The following is an 18,057-nucleotide window of genomic DNA, read 5'->3' on the forward strand; positions in this document are numbered from 1 at the left end:
AAGCTGCCACCAGAAGGCCACATATGGCCTTCTAGGTCCTTAAATGGTCTAAGTGTGTAAAATTTAGGTTCAGTCAAAAAGGCACATTTAAGGATCTAGAAGGCCATATGTGGCCTTAAGGCGGCAGCTTCCCTACCCCTGCCCTAAGGGAATTACCCTTCCCCCTAGACTATGTTCCTTACTCCCTAGTTTCTTACCTTTTTGAGTTCCAGAATAAAGTCATCCACCATGCTTTTCACCTGAGGAGCTCGGGCTGAGAAAAGAATGAGTTTCTCACTGGCCAGGTTGAATTCCAGCATGTTCATGGAAGGGATGGTCACAAAAAGGATGTCTGTATAGCTGGAAAGGAGAGGAGCAGGGCCATGTGAGGTCCACGTGAGGAGCTCTTGTGCCCAGATCCTTCCTCAGGTGACGGAAGGGCTGTGAATTGACAATTGATGATAAACTGAGAGTCTTATGCATTTATGCATATCTGCAGATTACATATACTTGGACCAAAGAAATACCTCCTCTCAGTCCTGTTCCTGAACCCATCTCATATCCCCTGATGCAGTTAGAAGAAATGACTCCTCTCTGACTTGCTCCAAAAAGCCTAGAGACATCTTCCACCTTCCCAGTTTCTGGCTGTAGTCTCAGTGGAAGATGAAAGGTTGAAAGGTACATATGGGAGAAGGGGGAGGGGGTGGGCAGAGTTTTGTGCCAGCCACAGGCTAGAATAGAAGGCTATTAGTATAATTCCAAATCATGTGCCTAATATTGGCATAAGACCAACAGAGAGATCCTTGAGACAAGGGGAGGGGAGGAAGAAAAGACTGTCCCTGGTTTATTCCTCATGGAAAGACGGTACCAGCATAACCAGGGAACAACCTATTTTTTTTCTTTTTTAAAAAATTTTCTTTTTAAAAATTTATTTATTTTTAGTTTTCAACATTAACTTCTATAAGATTGTGAGTTCTAAATTTCCCCCCTCCCCAAGATGGCACATAATCTGATATAGATTACATCTGTACAATCATATTAAACATATTTCCACATTAGTCATGTGGAACAACCTCTTTAATACTGTTTAATCTGGGAGAGATCTGTTTTGTTTGATGGTGTCAAACTGTGCCAAAGAAATAAAGGCCTGGTTCCTTTAAGAAAAAAATAGGTGGCAAAATGGTCCAAAAACAGAGTGGTGGTGATGAGAGGGATCACCAAAGGTGTTGCCTTTTAAGAGGGACCCTCAGAAACGAGAACGCACCAAAGCTGGAAATCCCTGAAAACCTAATATGGAGCTCTCAGAAGTCCTAATGAAGGCATTTACACCTGAGCTCCAAATAGCTGCTGAGTATACAGGCTATGAGAAAGGAGCCAGAAGCTTGAAAAGTCATCGTGGACAACCCAGATGTGGGGAGAAATGTAAACAGAACAACATTTAGAGAAATGGGAATAAGTAACAGTTAAGTGAAGTATAAACTGTAGTTTGTACTTAGGGGATCTTGGTTCATTTAATCATTACCCTAACTGGGCTGTCTTATGATCTGAAAGTCAAAAGTCAAAGTAACCCATTTATGTGATGTAATCTAAATAGACTTTAAAAAAATAAAAGGTGAGCGATAGTTCATTATTTAAGGAAAAGCTACATTGGAGAAGAAATGAAAGGCCCTAACCCTGTCCACATACTCAAATTGCATGTTTATTTTTAATATAATATCATGAATCTATTTGCATGACTATTATCCAAATCCTGGTTTCTTTTTACAAGATCTAATTCATTGGATTACTTCTTTTTTTTTTTATTAATTTATTTTGATTTATTACAATCACTTCCATAAGCTTTTGAATTTTAAATTTTTCTCCCCCTTCCTCCCCAAGATGGTACACAATCTGATATAGACTATACACATACATTCTTATTAAACATATTTTCACATTAGTGATGCTGGATTACTTATTCTTCTGAACAAAGGGCATGTTTGGGGAACTTCATAGCAGTCCTAAACTGACTTAGGTTTGAAATCCCTGCTTTACTGGACTTGTCCTGAGATCTCAAACATTATACATATATACATACATATATATATATATGCATACATATAGATAGATAGATAGATAGATAGATAGATAGATAGATAGATAGATAATAATTAGCAAAGCTTTGCAAAGCACTTTACAAATATTGACTCATTTTGTCTCCACAACAACCCTGGGAGATAGGTACTATTATTATCCCCATTTTGCAGATGAGAAAACTGAAGCAGACAAACATTAAGTGATTTAAATGCCCAGGGTCACCCTGGTAGTAAGTGTCTGGAGCGAAATTTGAATTTGGGTCATTCCTGACTCCAGGTCCAGCACTCTATCCACTTGTGCCACCTGGCTGTGATGGAAAGGTCACCTCTCTTCTTCCAGCTCAGCCCCTTACCAAATGCTTGTCCTTACTTAACGCACAGGGCTTCCATCCCATTGATTGCCTGTTACCTGTAACTCCGTAAGACCCGAAGCTGTTCCCCTGATGACCAACTGCCCTTTACCAAGCGAAGGAGCTTGATGCCTACATGAGACACAGCCAGGATCTGTACGCCTGTGCCCACACTGCCCTGCAGAGGAATGATACTGAATAGGTTCAAGAGCCTGGGGCAGCATGAACAGCAGGGACGAGATGTGGGCCACGGGAAGAGGGAACCAAGAAAACGGGGTCAAGGTGGGGAGGAACACATCTCAGCCTGTCCGTAGTGCCCAGGGACTCTTCTTCACCTGCCCTGGCCCCTCCTTTTCCTTCACCCTCTGCCCTTCTCCATTCTCTTCCTAGGAAGCAAGAGAATCCTGGTCCCCCAAGACAGGTCTCAGGGGTGTCTATCCACTGTCCTCTTCTCTTAGGGGAACAGGCACCTGCCTGGCCAGCTGAGAAGAGACCACCCCCATGCCTTCCACCTTTTGGGAATGAAGGGAAAAGCCCTTGGCCAGGGTCCCCTCAGAGATCTTCGGAGCCTTCCCCACTTCTGTGCAGGGGCCCATCTCATCCTCGCAGGAGGGGGAAGAAAGAGAAGCATCTCACCGTAGCTGGGAAGAGTCGGGAGAAATAGACTTCCCAGCCCTCTCGAGCTTCGCTGACCACTGCCCTCTTGATACTCTCATTCACCACCGGATGCAGTGAATCCAACTTGTTCTCGACTAAGAGAAGTAGAGTCCCGAACATCGTTTTCCCTTCCTCCCTCTCACTCCTTTCATCTCTAAGAGATAAACTCCCTGAACATGAGATCTGGAAGAGGTCTCAGTGTTCAATTAAACCACCTTTTCGCATTTTACAGATATAGAAACTGAGGCCCAGAAAAAGGCAGTGACCTCTCCAGACCTCTAGCCCTGCAGAGCTAGGGCTAGAACCAGGTCTCTCAACTCTCCAGATTAGAGTTGTTTCCACTGACTATTAATTGGATGCTTTTCCCACTAGACCACCATAGTCCCCCTAGGGCTTTCTTCTAGGGGACTGAATCCCAAGACTTGACTTTACCTAGGAGGGGCTTAGACAGGTCAGATAAACTTAGGGCAGTCCTGTGTATAATGCATCTAAGATACAGTGATTTGAGGAAAAGGAAGATATGTACGTGGACCCTTTAAAACTGAGATAAAAGAGAATGGGGTTATGTTTGGCTACAATAATGTAAATATTGTGCCCCAGCAGGGACACTGAGCCTTGGTAAAAAGAAGAGGGGATGGTCTCAAGGGACTTTGACTGGATTTTGGATTAGAGGTCATTTAACACCTAGTCCCAGACCCAACTCTAGGCTGGGCTCTCAGGAGCAAACGGGAGGGGTTTCAGGCCCCAGGCCTTCAATGCTCTGATCTACCCACCCACAACCCCACCCCATACCCCTACTACCAAAGATGGATTTCATCTTCATCCTCTCTTCCTTGGAGATTCTGATGCAGGATTCAGAGAAGGTGTCATGGAGGATCTGAGGGGAGAGGGTCAAGGCATACTGAGGGGTGCTCTGCCCCCTAATAGTCCCAGTCTATGATATCCCAGCACTGCCATCATCCCAAGATCCAGGCAGACAGATCTGGCAATGCCAGGCAGAGAGGACTTGATGTGGCAAGTCTGGATTTCTAAATTTGTCAAGTCATTCAATAAACATTTATTAAGTGCCTCCTATGTGACAGGCACTTTGCAGTTCTATGAAGAATGGACCTTCCAGATGACCACGCTCCTGGGGATCTGGGATTTATTTTAGGAAGGAGTGGTAGTAGGGCAGAGAGAGCACTAGAGAAAGTCTTTACAGGAAGGGAATGCTGTTCTCCTGAGATAGGTCTCAGGGGTACCTATCCAGCATGCTCTTCTCTTAGGGGAATAGGTCTGTCTGGCCAGCTGAGAAGAGACCATCCCCATGCCCGCCACCTTTGGGAAATAAAAGGAAGAGCCCTCAGCTGGGATTCCCTCAGAGATCTTCCTTCTGCTATGGGGGCTGCAGGAGCCTGGGGTCTCACCTGTCTGAAGAGGAGGTCCAGGAGGACTGGGTGATTGTAGCTGTCCTTGGGGTAAAACACCTATAGAAGGAGAGTCTCACAGGAAGGTGCTGGGGCTCCTGACCCACATACCCACTCCACCTTGTCTCCTGCCCCACTACTTTATTCCTCCCATCCCTTCTAAGGAGATTTCTAAGGGCTGACAGCCTCCGACCTCACCAGGGACCACTGAACCCCCATGACACCAGGAGATTAGAGGAAAGGGCCCCTCCTAGTTATGCCATGGACAAGTCAAACTAGTGGCATCCCATCCCTCCAGGACAGGGTGGAAGGAGGGGCCCGGATGCCAATCCTTCCCAATGGACCCAAGTTCTCCATGCACCCATACTAGCTAGCTTCCTCCTCACCACCTGAGTGTTTGGTCATGGAGGCTGGCAAACAAAATCCAGAAGATCCCATGAAGTAGAAGTGGGAATGAAGGGGGAATGGTGGTGGAATGAAGGACAAGGAAAGAGAAGAAAATAAGGTATAGGAGAGAAGGGGAAGGGGAAAGAATTAAGAAAGGGGAGCTCTACAGAAAAATAAGCTTTTTTATTTAATAAATATTTGACTGTAGCATGTGTAAAACCTTGCACTATAAGAAGCAGTTCATGCCTAGTATTCATAAAGCACTGCTTCTTTCAAAAATATTCCTTGATTTATTATTTTTTTTTCCTCTGGCAACTACTTTTTAAAAATTTTACAATTAGGGAAAGTGAGGTCCAAAGAAGGGAAGTAAGTGGCCCAGGGTCATACTAATGGTGGATCCAAGACTTAAAGCTACATCTTCCTAGAGAGACTTGGGGCAGTCTCTAGTCCTCTGTCCCCTGGCTTTAGAAAAAGAAATCCCCTCCCCAGCCAGTCCTACCCAGGGCTGAGCATACATAAAGGCTGGGCACCTCTTTTCGGAGGTATATCTTCCAGGGCACTCCCTGGTAGCTGTAGAAGGTCTCATTGCTCTGCCGGTGGAGCTGTGTTTGGATGGGGTCCTCCTCTGGAACAAGTGCCCGAGAGACTGGTATTAAAAGGATGAGACAGGTGAGGTTGAGGGGGAAAGTTAGGAACCCTGGGTGCCACATCCTGTTCAGCCCTGTTGGCTCTCTGACCCATTGTGCATCCCAGATCAACAGTGGTCCTTGAGGGGCTGGTTGGTTCTCCACTGAAGGACCTTGGGTAGGCAGGGTGACACACAGCCTGAGCCCTCTAGGGTACATTTTCCTAATCTACCTCAGCTGTAGCACAATCATGCTAGCTAGGGTAAACGGTAAAACACCACAAACCACCCTCCCAGACCCCCAAGATTCTCTTCCTCTATCATCTTCTCCCTTTCAACCATTCACTGAGCCAACCAGGTGGTTCACACCTGATACCAGAGCCAATGTATAATAGTGGGAGAAAGGCTAATGTTTGGTGTGAACCAGATACCAAAGATCAACCCTAGGGAGTGTGAACACACTGCCCATATCCTGATTGCCTCCGGATTGATCTGGTGAATTGCACAGTCCATCATGAGGAAGTTATTCTAACAACACAAATGGCAAATTAGTGTGTATGGAAGGGAAGGAAAGAGATGAGAGGGAGAATAGGAAAGGATGAAACTCTACATGAGGGTGAGGAGACTCCCAGGTTTCATGCTTGGGTGAATGGGAAGATAAATGGTGAATTTGGGTTTTGATAATTTTAGTTTTAGGTGCTGATGAGAAACCAAGTGGACAATTTCTAGAATGGTAATTACAGATTTTTCACCTAGAGCAAACAGAGTTAAGTGGGGATTGGAAGGGCATCGAAAAAGACAGTCTGAGGGTAGTCCTAATAGCTAGCACTTAAATAACACTTTAAGGTTTATAAAGCATGTTACACATCATCTCGTTTGACCCTCACAACTACTTGTGAAATAGGTGCTATTATTATTCCCATTTTCCAGAGGAGGAAACTGAGGCTGAGAGAGGGTTAAGTGACTTGTCTAGGGTCACCTTGCTAGTAAGTATCTGAGACATGATCTGAATTCAGGTCTTCCTAATGCCAATCTAATACTCCATCCACTGAGCCATCTGGCCCTGGACCCTGAAAGGGCTGGGGAAAAGGTAGGTGGGTGATACATTCCACAAGCCCACAGAAGGCCACAAGATGTCACCATGGGGAAGAGGTTGGCACCCTATGGCAAAGTTCCATTTACCTTGTGCTGTGGAAATAGCCAATACGCAGGCAGAGTATAGGATCAGGTAAGATGTGGAGAAAGGGTAGATGGGGAGAGAGAAGCAGAAGACCCAGGAATGAACCTTGGGAGATAAATGACCATAATTAAGTGGGAGTGGGGCTGAGGAGGGGGAGAGGAGGGATAAAGGCAGCAAAGAAAGCAAAAATGAAGTGGTAGAAGTCAGAGAGGTAGCAGGAGATGAAGGATAATGTACTGTTGAAGATAAGGGAGTGGAGGGTTTCAGGAAGTCAGTAGTCTCCAATGCCAGAGTTTAAGAAGGGTAAGTACTAGGACACCAGATAGAGTCCTGGACTTGGAATCAGGAAGACCTGAGTTCAAATCCAGCCTCAGGCACTTAGTAGCCGTGTGACCCTGGGCAAGTCACTTAACCTGTTCACTTCAGTTTCATCCTCTGTCAAATGGAGACAATAATAATATCTACTTCCCCTCCCCCTTACCTGAGGGAGCGTTTAGAGTTGTCCTGGAGGCTGAAGTTAGATGTTTGGCAGCAGGGGTTAGGCCCTGGGGCCTAGGGCTGGTCACAGGCTTCACCAAGGCCACGGTCTGTCTTGGACCTTGACTTCCCTAACCCAGGAGAGAGAATCAGAGAGAGTATGAAGCGTGTGTGGGGCCAGTGGGTGAGGCCACAGAGAAGGGGGAGAGGAGGCTGTTCATCTGGGCCAGGCAGCCAACCCCTGGTTATGGGGTTAAAGCCAAAGGCCTTTTAACATGGGGTCAAGGAATTTCTCCAGGGCTCCAGTCATTCCTTTACTAATTCTCCAAGATTAATTGAGCCCTCTCTTATTCTATGTAATGCTCCTGTGTTCTCTATGTGTGTGTGTATGTGTGTGTGTGTGTGTGTGTGTGTGTGTGTGTATAAATGCATTATAGACTGCTTTCCATTTTCCAAAGCACTTTCACATCTATTGTGAACTTGAATTTCACAATAGCATTGTGAAGGAGTCAGAGAAGAAATTGTTAGTTGTCCCCATTTTACAGATGAAGAAACTGAGGCCCAGTCACTTCACTCTATATGGCAAGCCAAGTGAAAACCTTTCATAGTATTTACTTGCACCTATATGTGTGTATGTGTGTGTGTAGAGGAAATGTATGGCTCACTATCCCCACTTTCACCATACCCAAGGAGGTGTGGAGGAGACCTAGACCTTAGGTGAATGCCCCAATGGATAAGGAACTTTCCAGGAGGAGGAGCTGGGGACAATGGGATTGACCACTACCAGGTTGATGGGGGCCGAGTGGGTCATTTGCTCCTTCAGGATCAGGAGGGCCTCTTCATGAGGATCTGATTTCTTCACAAACACCTTCCCACTTTCCTTCCTAGGCAGATGGAAGATGGGGAAAGTTAGGGCAGAGCTGCCTGAGGGAAGGAGCCTATGAGACCTCTGGATGCCTAGGGGCAAGCCAAGAGACGTTTCCATCACCAGGACAGTCTGGGCATGGGGATAGTGTAGATAATGCTTACTTAGCATGTAGTAGGAAAATAGTAGGCGCTTAATAAATGCCTGTTGACTTGACTTGATGTGACAATGTCATTGAGAGTGAAGGAGACCATGCTGTACTAGGCCTTTGCAGAGGTTTGGGATGAGGAGCCTGACTGAGCTCTTGAACACCAACCCTGCATCCTGGCTTTGTAGGCACGGACTTTGAGGAAAGTCACCCATGTTCTAGACCTAATTTTTCCCTCTCTCCTCATTCCCTTACATTGTTAATGACTAAAACTGACTTAACCTTCCCTCCTCCCAATCAAGGAGGTATTTATAAATACCCCCCAATCAGGGGTATTTATATCTTAAAAGAGGATCCTGGAAAGGGCTGTGCGTAAGCAAGAGAAATAAATAACAAATAATGCAATCTGAGGTAATGTTTCTGATCAGGTGGCCACCTACTTTACCGGTGGTTAAGGGTGGCCTTATAAAAGGGACTTGGAAGCAGGGTTCTAACCTGAGACCATCTGGAGCTCTGGGTGGTTGCTGGCACTGGCGGATTATGGTCTTGATCTGTTGGGTGGGCTGAGGGAAATGCTCCGAGTTGAGGATGGAATGACGTACAAGCTCTGGGGAGGGCGAGACTGGTGGGGAAAGGGGCACTTTTCAGGTGATGAAGGTGTCATGCAGACTAACTATTTCTACCTCCCAGGGAACCCTCTGAAGTTGGGGGAGATTTCTCCCAAAAGCTAAGCAAAGAAGGGCTGAAGGGGAGAGTGGGCAGGAAGAAATGGGACACCTAGAATAAAAGTACTCACAGGTTCTTAGAGGAGAATGTTGGTCCCGTACCCGGATAGGGGTGGCCACAGGTTTAATAGGGGGGATGGAGCCCTTAGTCTTCAAGGGAGATCCAGATACTAAGGCCTTGGGCTGGAAGCCAACTCCTCCAGGGTCTCCCAGAGCTGGGGCTGCATAGATTAGCACTGGCTTGGCAGGTGGACTTCTGCTCTTGGCCTTTAGAGGGACATCTGCCCCTACTGGCTTCTGCCAAAGAGGAAGAAAACCCTGGTGAGGTCTGGACCCATCTCTGGCCCATGAAAAAGGAGCAATCACTCCCAACATGGCATCTGAGCTGGAGCAGTAATCTTTCTGAGCTCTAGAGAGCATTCCCTAAGCCCTCTATCGTAATGGGGCATGGGATGATAAAGACTGTCTCCATGTTCCAGATGAGCAAACAGATCCCAAACCACATGGTCAGCAGCCCATGCCAGAGCCACCAGTCTGGCTTCTCTCTGTTCCTCTGATAGCCTTCTCTCTCCTCCCCACCCCCCAATATAATCTCTCCCTGCTTTTATCTGTTACTTTTAGTTCCGTCCTCTCTAGCCATTGCATCTTCTGCAGGTGTAGAGCATGTTTGTGTCCCACCCTCCAATACCTTCTCTCAGGGCCAGACTCACTTTGGGGGGCAGGGGCTGGGGGGAGGATTCCAGGGGAGCTGAGGAAGCTCCAGCAGAGGGGACCGGATCTCTCAACTGCTGCTGCTGCTGCTGCTGCTGCTGCTGCTGCTGCTGCTGGAGGGCCATGGCCTGAAGAGTCATCTCTCGAGCCTTTGTGGGAGAGAAGAAAGAAGGAATTGGCTGAGGAGAAGAGGAGAAAGAAGAGGAGAAATCTCCTTCCTCCCAGGAAACTCATTGCCTCAGCCTCCATTTCCCCTCTGATCCACCTTCACTGCCCTCTTCTGTCAATTGAAGAAACAGGACCCCAATTAGAAAAGGGGACCAAACAGATCATCTCCTTTGGGATTTTCCTTCACTCCTCTATGTTCAACCATTTGGGGCCAGCTCCTCACAGTTAGTGAGTGTGTTTCTGGGTCTGGGTGCTGCCTTCTTTCTCCTAAGCTCACCAGAGACAGAGGGTTTTCAGAATACATTGTGGTAGGTTTGACCAAGAGGAGCCGCTCAAAATTTCATCAGAGTGGATACTCCTTCCACCAGGGCAGATTGCGACCCATCCACACCTTCTCATTCTGTGCAGCACTTGTCTGTGTCCTTCCACAAAACCTTCACAAAGGATTGGCCCAGTGTGTTGGAGCCCTTCCTCTTGGTGTTTTAATATTTCTTAGATATCATTGGAACACCATGCAAACCTTTAATACACAAGGCACTGAGCTAGGCACTAAGGATACAAAGGCAGAAAGGAAACAGCCCCTGCTTTAAAGGGGCCTCCATTCTTCTGGGGAGATATACCATATATATATATATATATATATACATATGTGTGTGTATATATATATATGTACACGTATGTGTGTGTATATATATATATAAACTATATATATGAACATAGAGTGTTAATAGAGATAACATAGTGTTAGTAACTGGGGGAAGAAATCAGGGAAGGCTTCATGTAAGAGGGGGGGCATGAGAGTTGAGCCTTAAAGGAAGTGAGAAATTCCAAGAAGCTAAGCCTCAGTCCAGGGAATGAGGCCAGGGAACAGGCCAGAGCATAGAGTGAGTGAAGAGCAATAATATGAAATCATTGCAAATGTAAATGGGAGACAGGATGTGGTGGGCTTTCAATGTCAAGCTAAGGAGTTCACATTTTATCCTAAAGTTAAATTGATCTTCTCTCTGCTCCTTAAATATGATACCTTATCTTTTGTCTTTGAACTGCCTATCTGGGGCAGCTAGGTGGCACAGCGGATAGAGCTCTGGGTCTGGAGTCAGGAAGACTCATCTTCCCAAATTCAAATCTGGCCTCAGATACTTACTAGCTATGTGACCCTAGGCAAGTCACTTAATCCCATTTGCCTCAGTTTCTTATCTGTCAAACGAGCTGGAGAATGAAATAGCACACCCTAGAGGGTCTTTGCCAAGGAAACCCCATATGGGGTCACACAGAGTCAGACATGACTGAAATGACTCAACAGTAAAAAATGCATGAGTGGAGGGAAGGGAGCAGATGGGAGGGCTATTATGGAGACAGGATCAAGGTTTAGTTATTCAGATTCAAGAGAGCAATTTGGAACTATGCCCAAAGAGCTACAAAAATGTGCATACCCTTTGACCCAACAATAGCACTCCTAGGGCTGTATCCCAAAGAGATCACACAAATGGGAAAAGGACCTACATGTACAAAAATATTTATAGCAGCTCTTTTTGTTGTGACCAAGAATTGGAAATTGGGGGGATGTTCATCAGTTGGGGAAATGGCCGAACAAGTTGTGCTATATGGATGTAATGGAATATTATTGTGCTATAAGAAATGATGAGTAGGTGGACTTCAGAAAAACCTGGAAAGATTTGGATGAACTGATGCTGCATGAAGTGAGCAGAACCAGCAGAACACTGTACACAGACTAACTTTGATAGACTTAGCTCTTCTCAGGTATGCAATGATCTAAGTCAATTCCAAAAGGCTCATGATGGAAAATGCTATCCACATCCAGAAAAAGAACTATGGAGTTTGAATGCAGATTGAAGCATACTATTTGCTCTTTTTTTTCTTCTGTTTTGTTTCTTCTTTCTTGTGGTTCCTCCCATTGGTTCTAATTCTTCTTTAAAACATGAGTAATGTGAAAATATGTTTAATATGAATGTATATGAGCTGTTTGGGGAGAGGAGAAAATTTAGAACTCAAAATCTTATGGAAGTGGATGTTGAAAATTAAAACTAAATTACTTAATAAAAAATAAAAATTAAAAAAAGGAATCATTGTTTAAAAAAAGATTTGGTTGTTAGTTGATATGTAGTGGAAGGAGAGAGAAGAGTAGAAGATGATCCTGCCAGTGTAAATCTGAGTGATCTGAAGGTTGGTGGTACCCTCAAAAGGAACAAGGAAGTTTGGAGGAAGGATGAATTTAAAGGAAAAATAGAATTCTGTTTTAGACATTTTGAGGTGCTTATGGAACATCCAGTTAAAAATGTACACTAGGTCCTTCGTGATGTGGGACTGAATTTCAGGGGAGGGTTTGAGGCTGCATATATGGACTTGGTAGTCATCTTCATGGAGATGATAATTGAACTCATGGAAGTTGGTGAGATCATCAAGAAAGAGAGTGTAGACTCTATACAGGGTTGGGGAACATGTGACCCTCTAGGTCCTCAAGTGTGGCCCTTTTGGATTTGGATTCAGTCAAAGGGCCACACTTGAGGACCTAGAGGGCCATGTGAGGCCTCAAGGCCGTAGGTTCCCCACCCCTGGTGGAGAAAAGAGAAGACAGCTCAGGACAGGGCCTTGAGGAGCACCCATGTTTATCGGATCAAATGAGATAATATTTATGAAGTGCTTAGCAAAGTACAGTAGGCACCTAAAAAATGCTTGTTCTTTCCTCATGCTTCCCCCTCATGAAACATTTAACATGCAGTGGGTATGAGATAGATGAAGATCCACCAAAGGAAAATTAGGTGCAGTTAGGCAGGTAGAAAGAAAACTCAGGAGAGCACCAGCACGTAAACTGAGAAGGAAGAGGACGTCCAGGGAGAAGGGGACGTTGATAGTGCTAAGGGCTACACAGAGATCAAGTCTTAGGAGGGCTAAGAAAAGGCTACCAGGGTTAGCAGTCAATCAATAGATGGCCACCATGAATTAGCCATATTTGCAAAGCTTCTCCCACTTTGCTAAGTGACCACCCCAGGGAAATAATCACCTGAACCTCTTGCAACTTTCCAATGTTCCTTCCCCACCCGATCCAGTTCCTTCCCCACCAGTGAGGGTGAAGGAACTTCCCCACAGGCCCCCAAAGTGAATAGTTCTGAGGCAGAGGGGTGTGTACTCACCAGAAGCATGGCCTGCTTGTGGATGAAGGCTTGCTGCAGCGCCAACGTGGAGGGGTCCAGGCCTGGGACTACAGAGTACAGGCTCAGTGAGGCCCCAGGATTGGGAAAGATTGGGGGTTAGGGAACAGCTGGGAACAGCTGGAGAGAGTGGGTGGTGGTGTCAGGTGATGACCAACGGGATTCAGGGATGCCAGGAACAAGGGGATCAGGGAAAATGAGGTAGGGGGTTATCTGGGGCATAGGAGTCAGAATCGGCTAGATCGGGGGTCATGGAGAGCAAGGAGTAGCTGGGACTGGATTCTGGTGGGCAGCTGGGGCCACTTGAATCGATGATGTGGGGGCAAAGGGAAGCTAGGATCAGGAATATGAAGGTCAAGAGTGCTGGGTCAAGGAGGAGGGAAAGGTTGAAGAACTTCCTGCTATACACCCCTGAACTCCATCCCAATAGCCAACCTTCCTTCTTCCCGTTTCTGGGGCTCAGTTATCAATTCCCCCCACCCCCACCCCAGCTTAATGGGGATGAATAGTTATGAAGGGAAAAGTGGAAGCAGAGGAAAGGTTGGGAAGGGGAAGGAACAAGGGTAGGAGGAAGGTAGGGAGGAAGGGAGAAGGAGTCAGCCCATATGGCAAGGAGGGGATGCCAGAGAGATTATGCTGAGGCCCCAGCACCTGCTGTAGAGTTCTATGTCCTACCCTATGCCCCTCTTCCCAGATCCCTAAGGCTGGGGCTTCATGATGTGGAGGTTCAATGAGGGCTCTGACCTACCTCTACCTGAATATGAGGGAACCCAGGGAAAACTAAGTCTGGTGCTGGCTAGATTTGGGAGTGGGAAGAGGGTGGAGTGAATAAGTAGGAGGTACTACTGACCTGGTTCTTGGGGTATTCCAGGGGGCCCAGCTGGATCGTCATCACCTTTGGGTTGACCTCCCCCTTTCATCCTATAAGAAATAGCAGTTGGCTTCTCCAGATCCTAAAAACGGGGCAAAAGATTTGGTGCACTAGGTCAGAGGTCAGGCAGCAGGGACTGAGGCCCTAATCCCTTTCCCCCAGCATCCCAATAATCTTATCTGTGGTAAGAGAATGGTGTCAGATGATGGGCATTGTGGGCTGGTGCTGATGGGGGTTCCCAAGGCAATTCACTAGCCCTGAAAAGGGGAGGCATTACCCACATGGAGCCATCTCCTCCTGGAAAGAAGGACTGAGCTGGACCAGTGACCTATGTATGTCTCTAAAGAGAGAATTAGGGGAAAGGGGCATAATATGGGTACCAAGGCTTAGCAGGAAGCAGTCTACTTTTCCTCTAGCATGCCAAGTTACATTGTGAGCCTAGAGGGAATTGGCAAGAGTCTCTGAACACAGAGGATAATGAACATCAAGGGATAGGCTCATCTATCACCAAGGAGGACTCTAGGTAGAGGAGGCCTCTTAGGCATGGGAATGTAAAATAGTCTGAAACTGGGGTGGGGCTAGGGGGTAGTGGTGTTCTGAACTGTGTCCTTAGTGTGAATGTAGCACAGAGTAACAGCCTGATGTCACTGAGGGGTTGAAAGGCTGAAGGATGGGGAATGGGGAAAATGACTTAAAGGGTGTGGTGTGTGTAGTGTGTGTGTGTGTGTGTGTGTGTTACAGTGTACATTTCTTCATGTGTGAGAGTATTCCAGAGGCTCTGTGTGCCATGAGGTGTCTACATATGACGGTGTTTCCTTTGCTCACCACCCCCTTCCAATTATGGAACCATGAATCACGATCAAGTCGGGTATGCCAAGCTACTCCCCTCTGATTCCACTCACTGTTTCCAATTTCCCCTCCCCAGCCACCACTTCCTTCTGTGTATTGTTTCCTCCATTAGAACACAAGCTCCTTAAGATCTTTCGGTCTTTGCTTTTGGATCTGTATCTCCAGAACTTAAGGCCAAGCCACAGGACTTGGCATACAGTGAGTGCTTAATAAATGCTTTCCCTTTCATTCACATGCATGTGATGGTGCTAGAGCAGTGCAGTGGATAGAGAGTTTGACTTGGAGTCAGGAAGATTTGGGTTCAAATTCCACTGTAAACACTACTAGTTGACCCTGGTCAAGTCACTTTCTGAACCTCAGTTTCTTCAGTCTGTAAAATCTGCAAAATTTTGAGCAGCTGCTTCTCAGGGTTGTGAGGATTAAATGAGATAATGTATGTGAAGCACTGTGAAAACTTTAAAGGGTTGCTATTAGAGTCGGTGTGTTTGTGTTCTAGGTTTCTGCATGTTCACCTGAGCTGTTTCTCATCTCCCTACCCCTGCACTCCATGCCTGCCCATCACCCCCTCCCTGAAGGCCAGGGCTGGGCTGCATACCGTGTTTCCATAGGCAAGCACAGGGTCAAAGAGGCTATCCAGGTAACGATCCAATCCCTTCTGTGGGGCAGCCGGCTCCCTGGAGCTCTCTGAGTCTGCTGAGAAGATGCAGGGGCAGTGGTAACATGGGATCCAGCCCTGCTAAGGGAGCCTCCCCACCGGATGCCACGGCAGGCTGGGGCTGAGACAGGAGAGTGATTCTTACCAAGCTGGGGAACAGGCTGGTTTGGGGTTAGAGCTAGCACCAACCCCTTTCCCTCCGGCCACCTGCTTGTAGGCAACATAGACCTAGGTTTGACTTGGATCTGACATAGACTCATTATACAAGTTACTGAAGTGGAAACATGATGCATTGGAAAAGACCATGGAAGTGAAGTCTGAGGACCTGGGTTTGAATCTTGACTTCCTATCTATGCAGCCTTGGACAGGTCACTTCCCTATCTTGGCCTCAGTTTCCTCATCTGTTAAATGAGAGTCTTAAACTACATGATCTCTAAAGTTTTATTCTAGCTCTAAAACCCATTAAGCCTCCCTGAACCTCAGTTTCCCTAAATGTGAAATGGGGATAATAATCACTGCTTTAGATCCCTCACAGAGTTGTTGTGAAGATCCATCATACATAAGCTATGTGATACTATAATGTGAAGAATAACCCAAGAGGGGAGGGAAGAAACCTCCATGAGGGTTCCTGAGCCTCAGTTTGCCTAAATGTGAAATGGGGATAATAATCACCACTTTAGATGCCTCGCAGAGTTGTTGTGAGGATCCATCATACATAAGCTATGTGATACTATAATGTGAAGACTAACCCACGAGGGGAGGGGAAAAAACCCTCCATGAGGGGTCCTGAGCCTCAGTTTGCCTAAATGTGAAATGGGGATAATAATCAGCTTTAGATCCCTCGCAGAGTTGTTGTGACGCTATAATGTGAAGGATAACCCAAGAGAGAAAGGGAACGGACCCTTCCTGAGAGGTCAGGAGTGTCCAGAGGGAACCAAATGGTGGTCATGGGGCTTTAGAGTGATGGTTGTGGGACTTACCGTGACTGAAATAACCATCTGAGTCAGGAAGTTTTGTTGTCCGAATGGAGCGCCTTCTGTGCAGGGGAAGGGCAGGGGTCTCCTCATCAGAGTCCCAGTTGTTTCCAAACACCCTGTGGGGACACAAGGAATTTCCTAGCTGGCTCTGTGTTTCTCCACCTATCCTTAGGATTCAGGATTTGCCGCAGGACTATATCACCAAATATGTCCTACAGGAGGGTGACCCAGGCTCTTTTTCCGAAGTAGACTTTGACTGGACAGCATCCCTGGAGGTCACCACTCCACCCCCTTAGTATTTGGAATTTCCCAGAAAGGGCTTGCTCATTTAAAAGGTAAGGATTCTCTCTGAGCTCTGCGTTGTTAACATCCTAGAACCATTATCCCCACCTGCCCAGGACTCAAGGTGAACAAAAGTCAGTTGTACTGCGCTGCCCCACCCACCCCCACCTCCCAATGGTGGCAGCGGATGGGAAAAAACCCCCAAAACGTCAAGCAGTGTGTGAGGAAGGGTCAGACTGTGTGTGATGGAGGCGAGGGGGTAAATTAGCTACCTACATTCGGGCGCTGCTCCTGCCCTTCTCTGCCCCCTCAGAGGTGATGATAAAGTAGGATTTCTGCTTCGGGAAGTCCCAGATAAGCTCCATGTCTGAGATCAGATCCAGGACGTAATCGTGGCCCGCCAACTCAGCCCACTGGCTACCGTTCTTCAGGGAGACCGTCCAGCCCCTCCAACCATCGGTTAGCCCCCTAAGGATGTCAGGAGCTCAGGGTTTGGGAAAGTAGAAAATGTCAGCGTGCTCTCTGCTCCCAATTCATACTGCACAGAGGTAGCCCACGAGGGTAGTCCTTTTAGCGTGAGAGAGGGCTCCTCCCTCCTGGAGGGCAGGGACTGATTGCCTTATTATTATCATTATTATTATTATTATTATTATTATTATTATTATTTATTATTATTATTATTATTAGGTATCCTCAGCATTTAGCCGAGTTTCTGGCACACAGTAGGTGCTTAATGAGTGCTTGTTGCCATGCTGACTTTTCTAAAGACACTAGTACAGAAGGCAGTATAGTACAGTTGAATTGCTTTGCTCTTGGCTTTGGTATGACTTGGCTCTGACACTTAGTAGTAACTTGGAAAAATCACAACTTCTATGAGGTTCAGTTTTCTCATATCTAAAAGAGGGATGATACTAATTGTACTACCAGCCTCACGTGGTTGTGAATGCTTTGTAAATCCTCACGTACCCTCCCTCTCTTCTTTGCAGAGGTAGGGGGACTATGGGTGTGGAAAATTGCATATACTATAATTTGTTATCATTGAATCGTTTAAATTGTGTCTGACTCTTCATGACCCCATTTTGGAGTTTTTTTGGCAAAGATCCTGGAATGGTTTGCCATTCCCTTCTCCAGATCATTTTACAAATGAGAAAACTAAGGCTAACAGGGTTAAGTGACTTGCCCAGGGTCACATAGCTAGTAAATGTCTGAGGCAGGATTTGAACTCAAGAAGGTAAGTCCTCCTGATTCCAAGTTCTACCCAGTGCATGACCTACCTGCCCCCACACTACAATTAGTTTTGCTGGACTCATTTTTTTTTGTCTTGTCATTATTGTTACAAGTGAGGATTCATTATATAGGGGAAGAAGGAGAAAATGAAGGTGTTGTAAAAACAAAATGCAAGGTCTCCCAAAGTCTCAGTGCTATTTTAAGCTATTAAAGCTAAACTGAGACTTTTGGGACATCCTGTATAGCAATGGTTTTTTCCCCCAAAAAAATCCT

General features: G+C 46.3%; 1 protein-coding gene across 1 annotated transcript in view; it reads right to left on the reverse strand.

Annotated features, from left to right (window-relative positions):
* Positions 1–18,057, reverse strand: part of MYO15A (myosin XVA) — a 134,415-nt gene that overhangs the window by 38,382 nt on the left and 77,976 nt on the right. The window contains 16 exon segments of the mRNA XM_078151742.1: positions 198–339; positions 2,464–2,582; positions 3,041–3,156; positions 3,863–3,938; positions 4,468–4,527; positions 5,385–5,503; positions 7,183–7,267; positions 7,921–8,020; positions 8,645–8,771; positions 8,946–9,171; positions 9,585–9,734; positions 12,906–12,973; positions 13,774–13,876; positions 15,239–15,333; positions 16,279–16,391; positions 16,834–17,025. Coding sequence (XP_078007868.1) covers positions 198–339; positions 2,464–2,582; positions 3,041–3,156; positions 3,863–3,938; positions 4,468–4,527; positions 5,385–5,503; positions 7,183–7,267; positions 7,921–8,020; positions 8,645–8,771; positions 8,946–9,171; positions 9,585–9,734; positions 12,906–12,973; positions 13,774–13,876; positions 15,239–15,333; positions 16,279–16,391; positions 16,834–17,025 — 1,891 coding nt within the window.

This window comes from Phascolarctos cinereus, unplaced genomic scaffold (assembly GCF_003287225.1).
Source record: "Phascolarctos cinereus isolate Bilbo 61053 unplaced genomic scaffold, phaCin_HiC Scaffold_4;HRSCAF=312, whole genome shotgun sequence".
Taxonomy (NCBI): Eukaryota; Metazoa; Chordata; class Mammalia; order Diprotodontia; family Phascolarctidae; genus Phascolarctos; species Phascolarctos cinereus.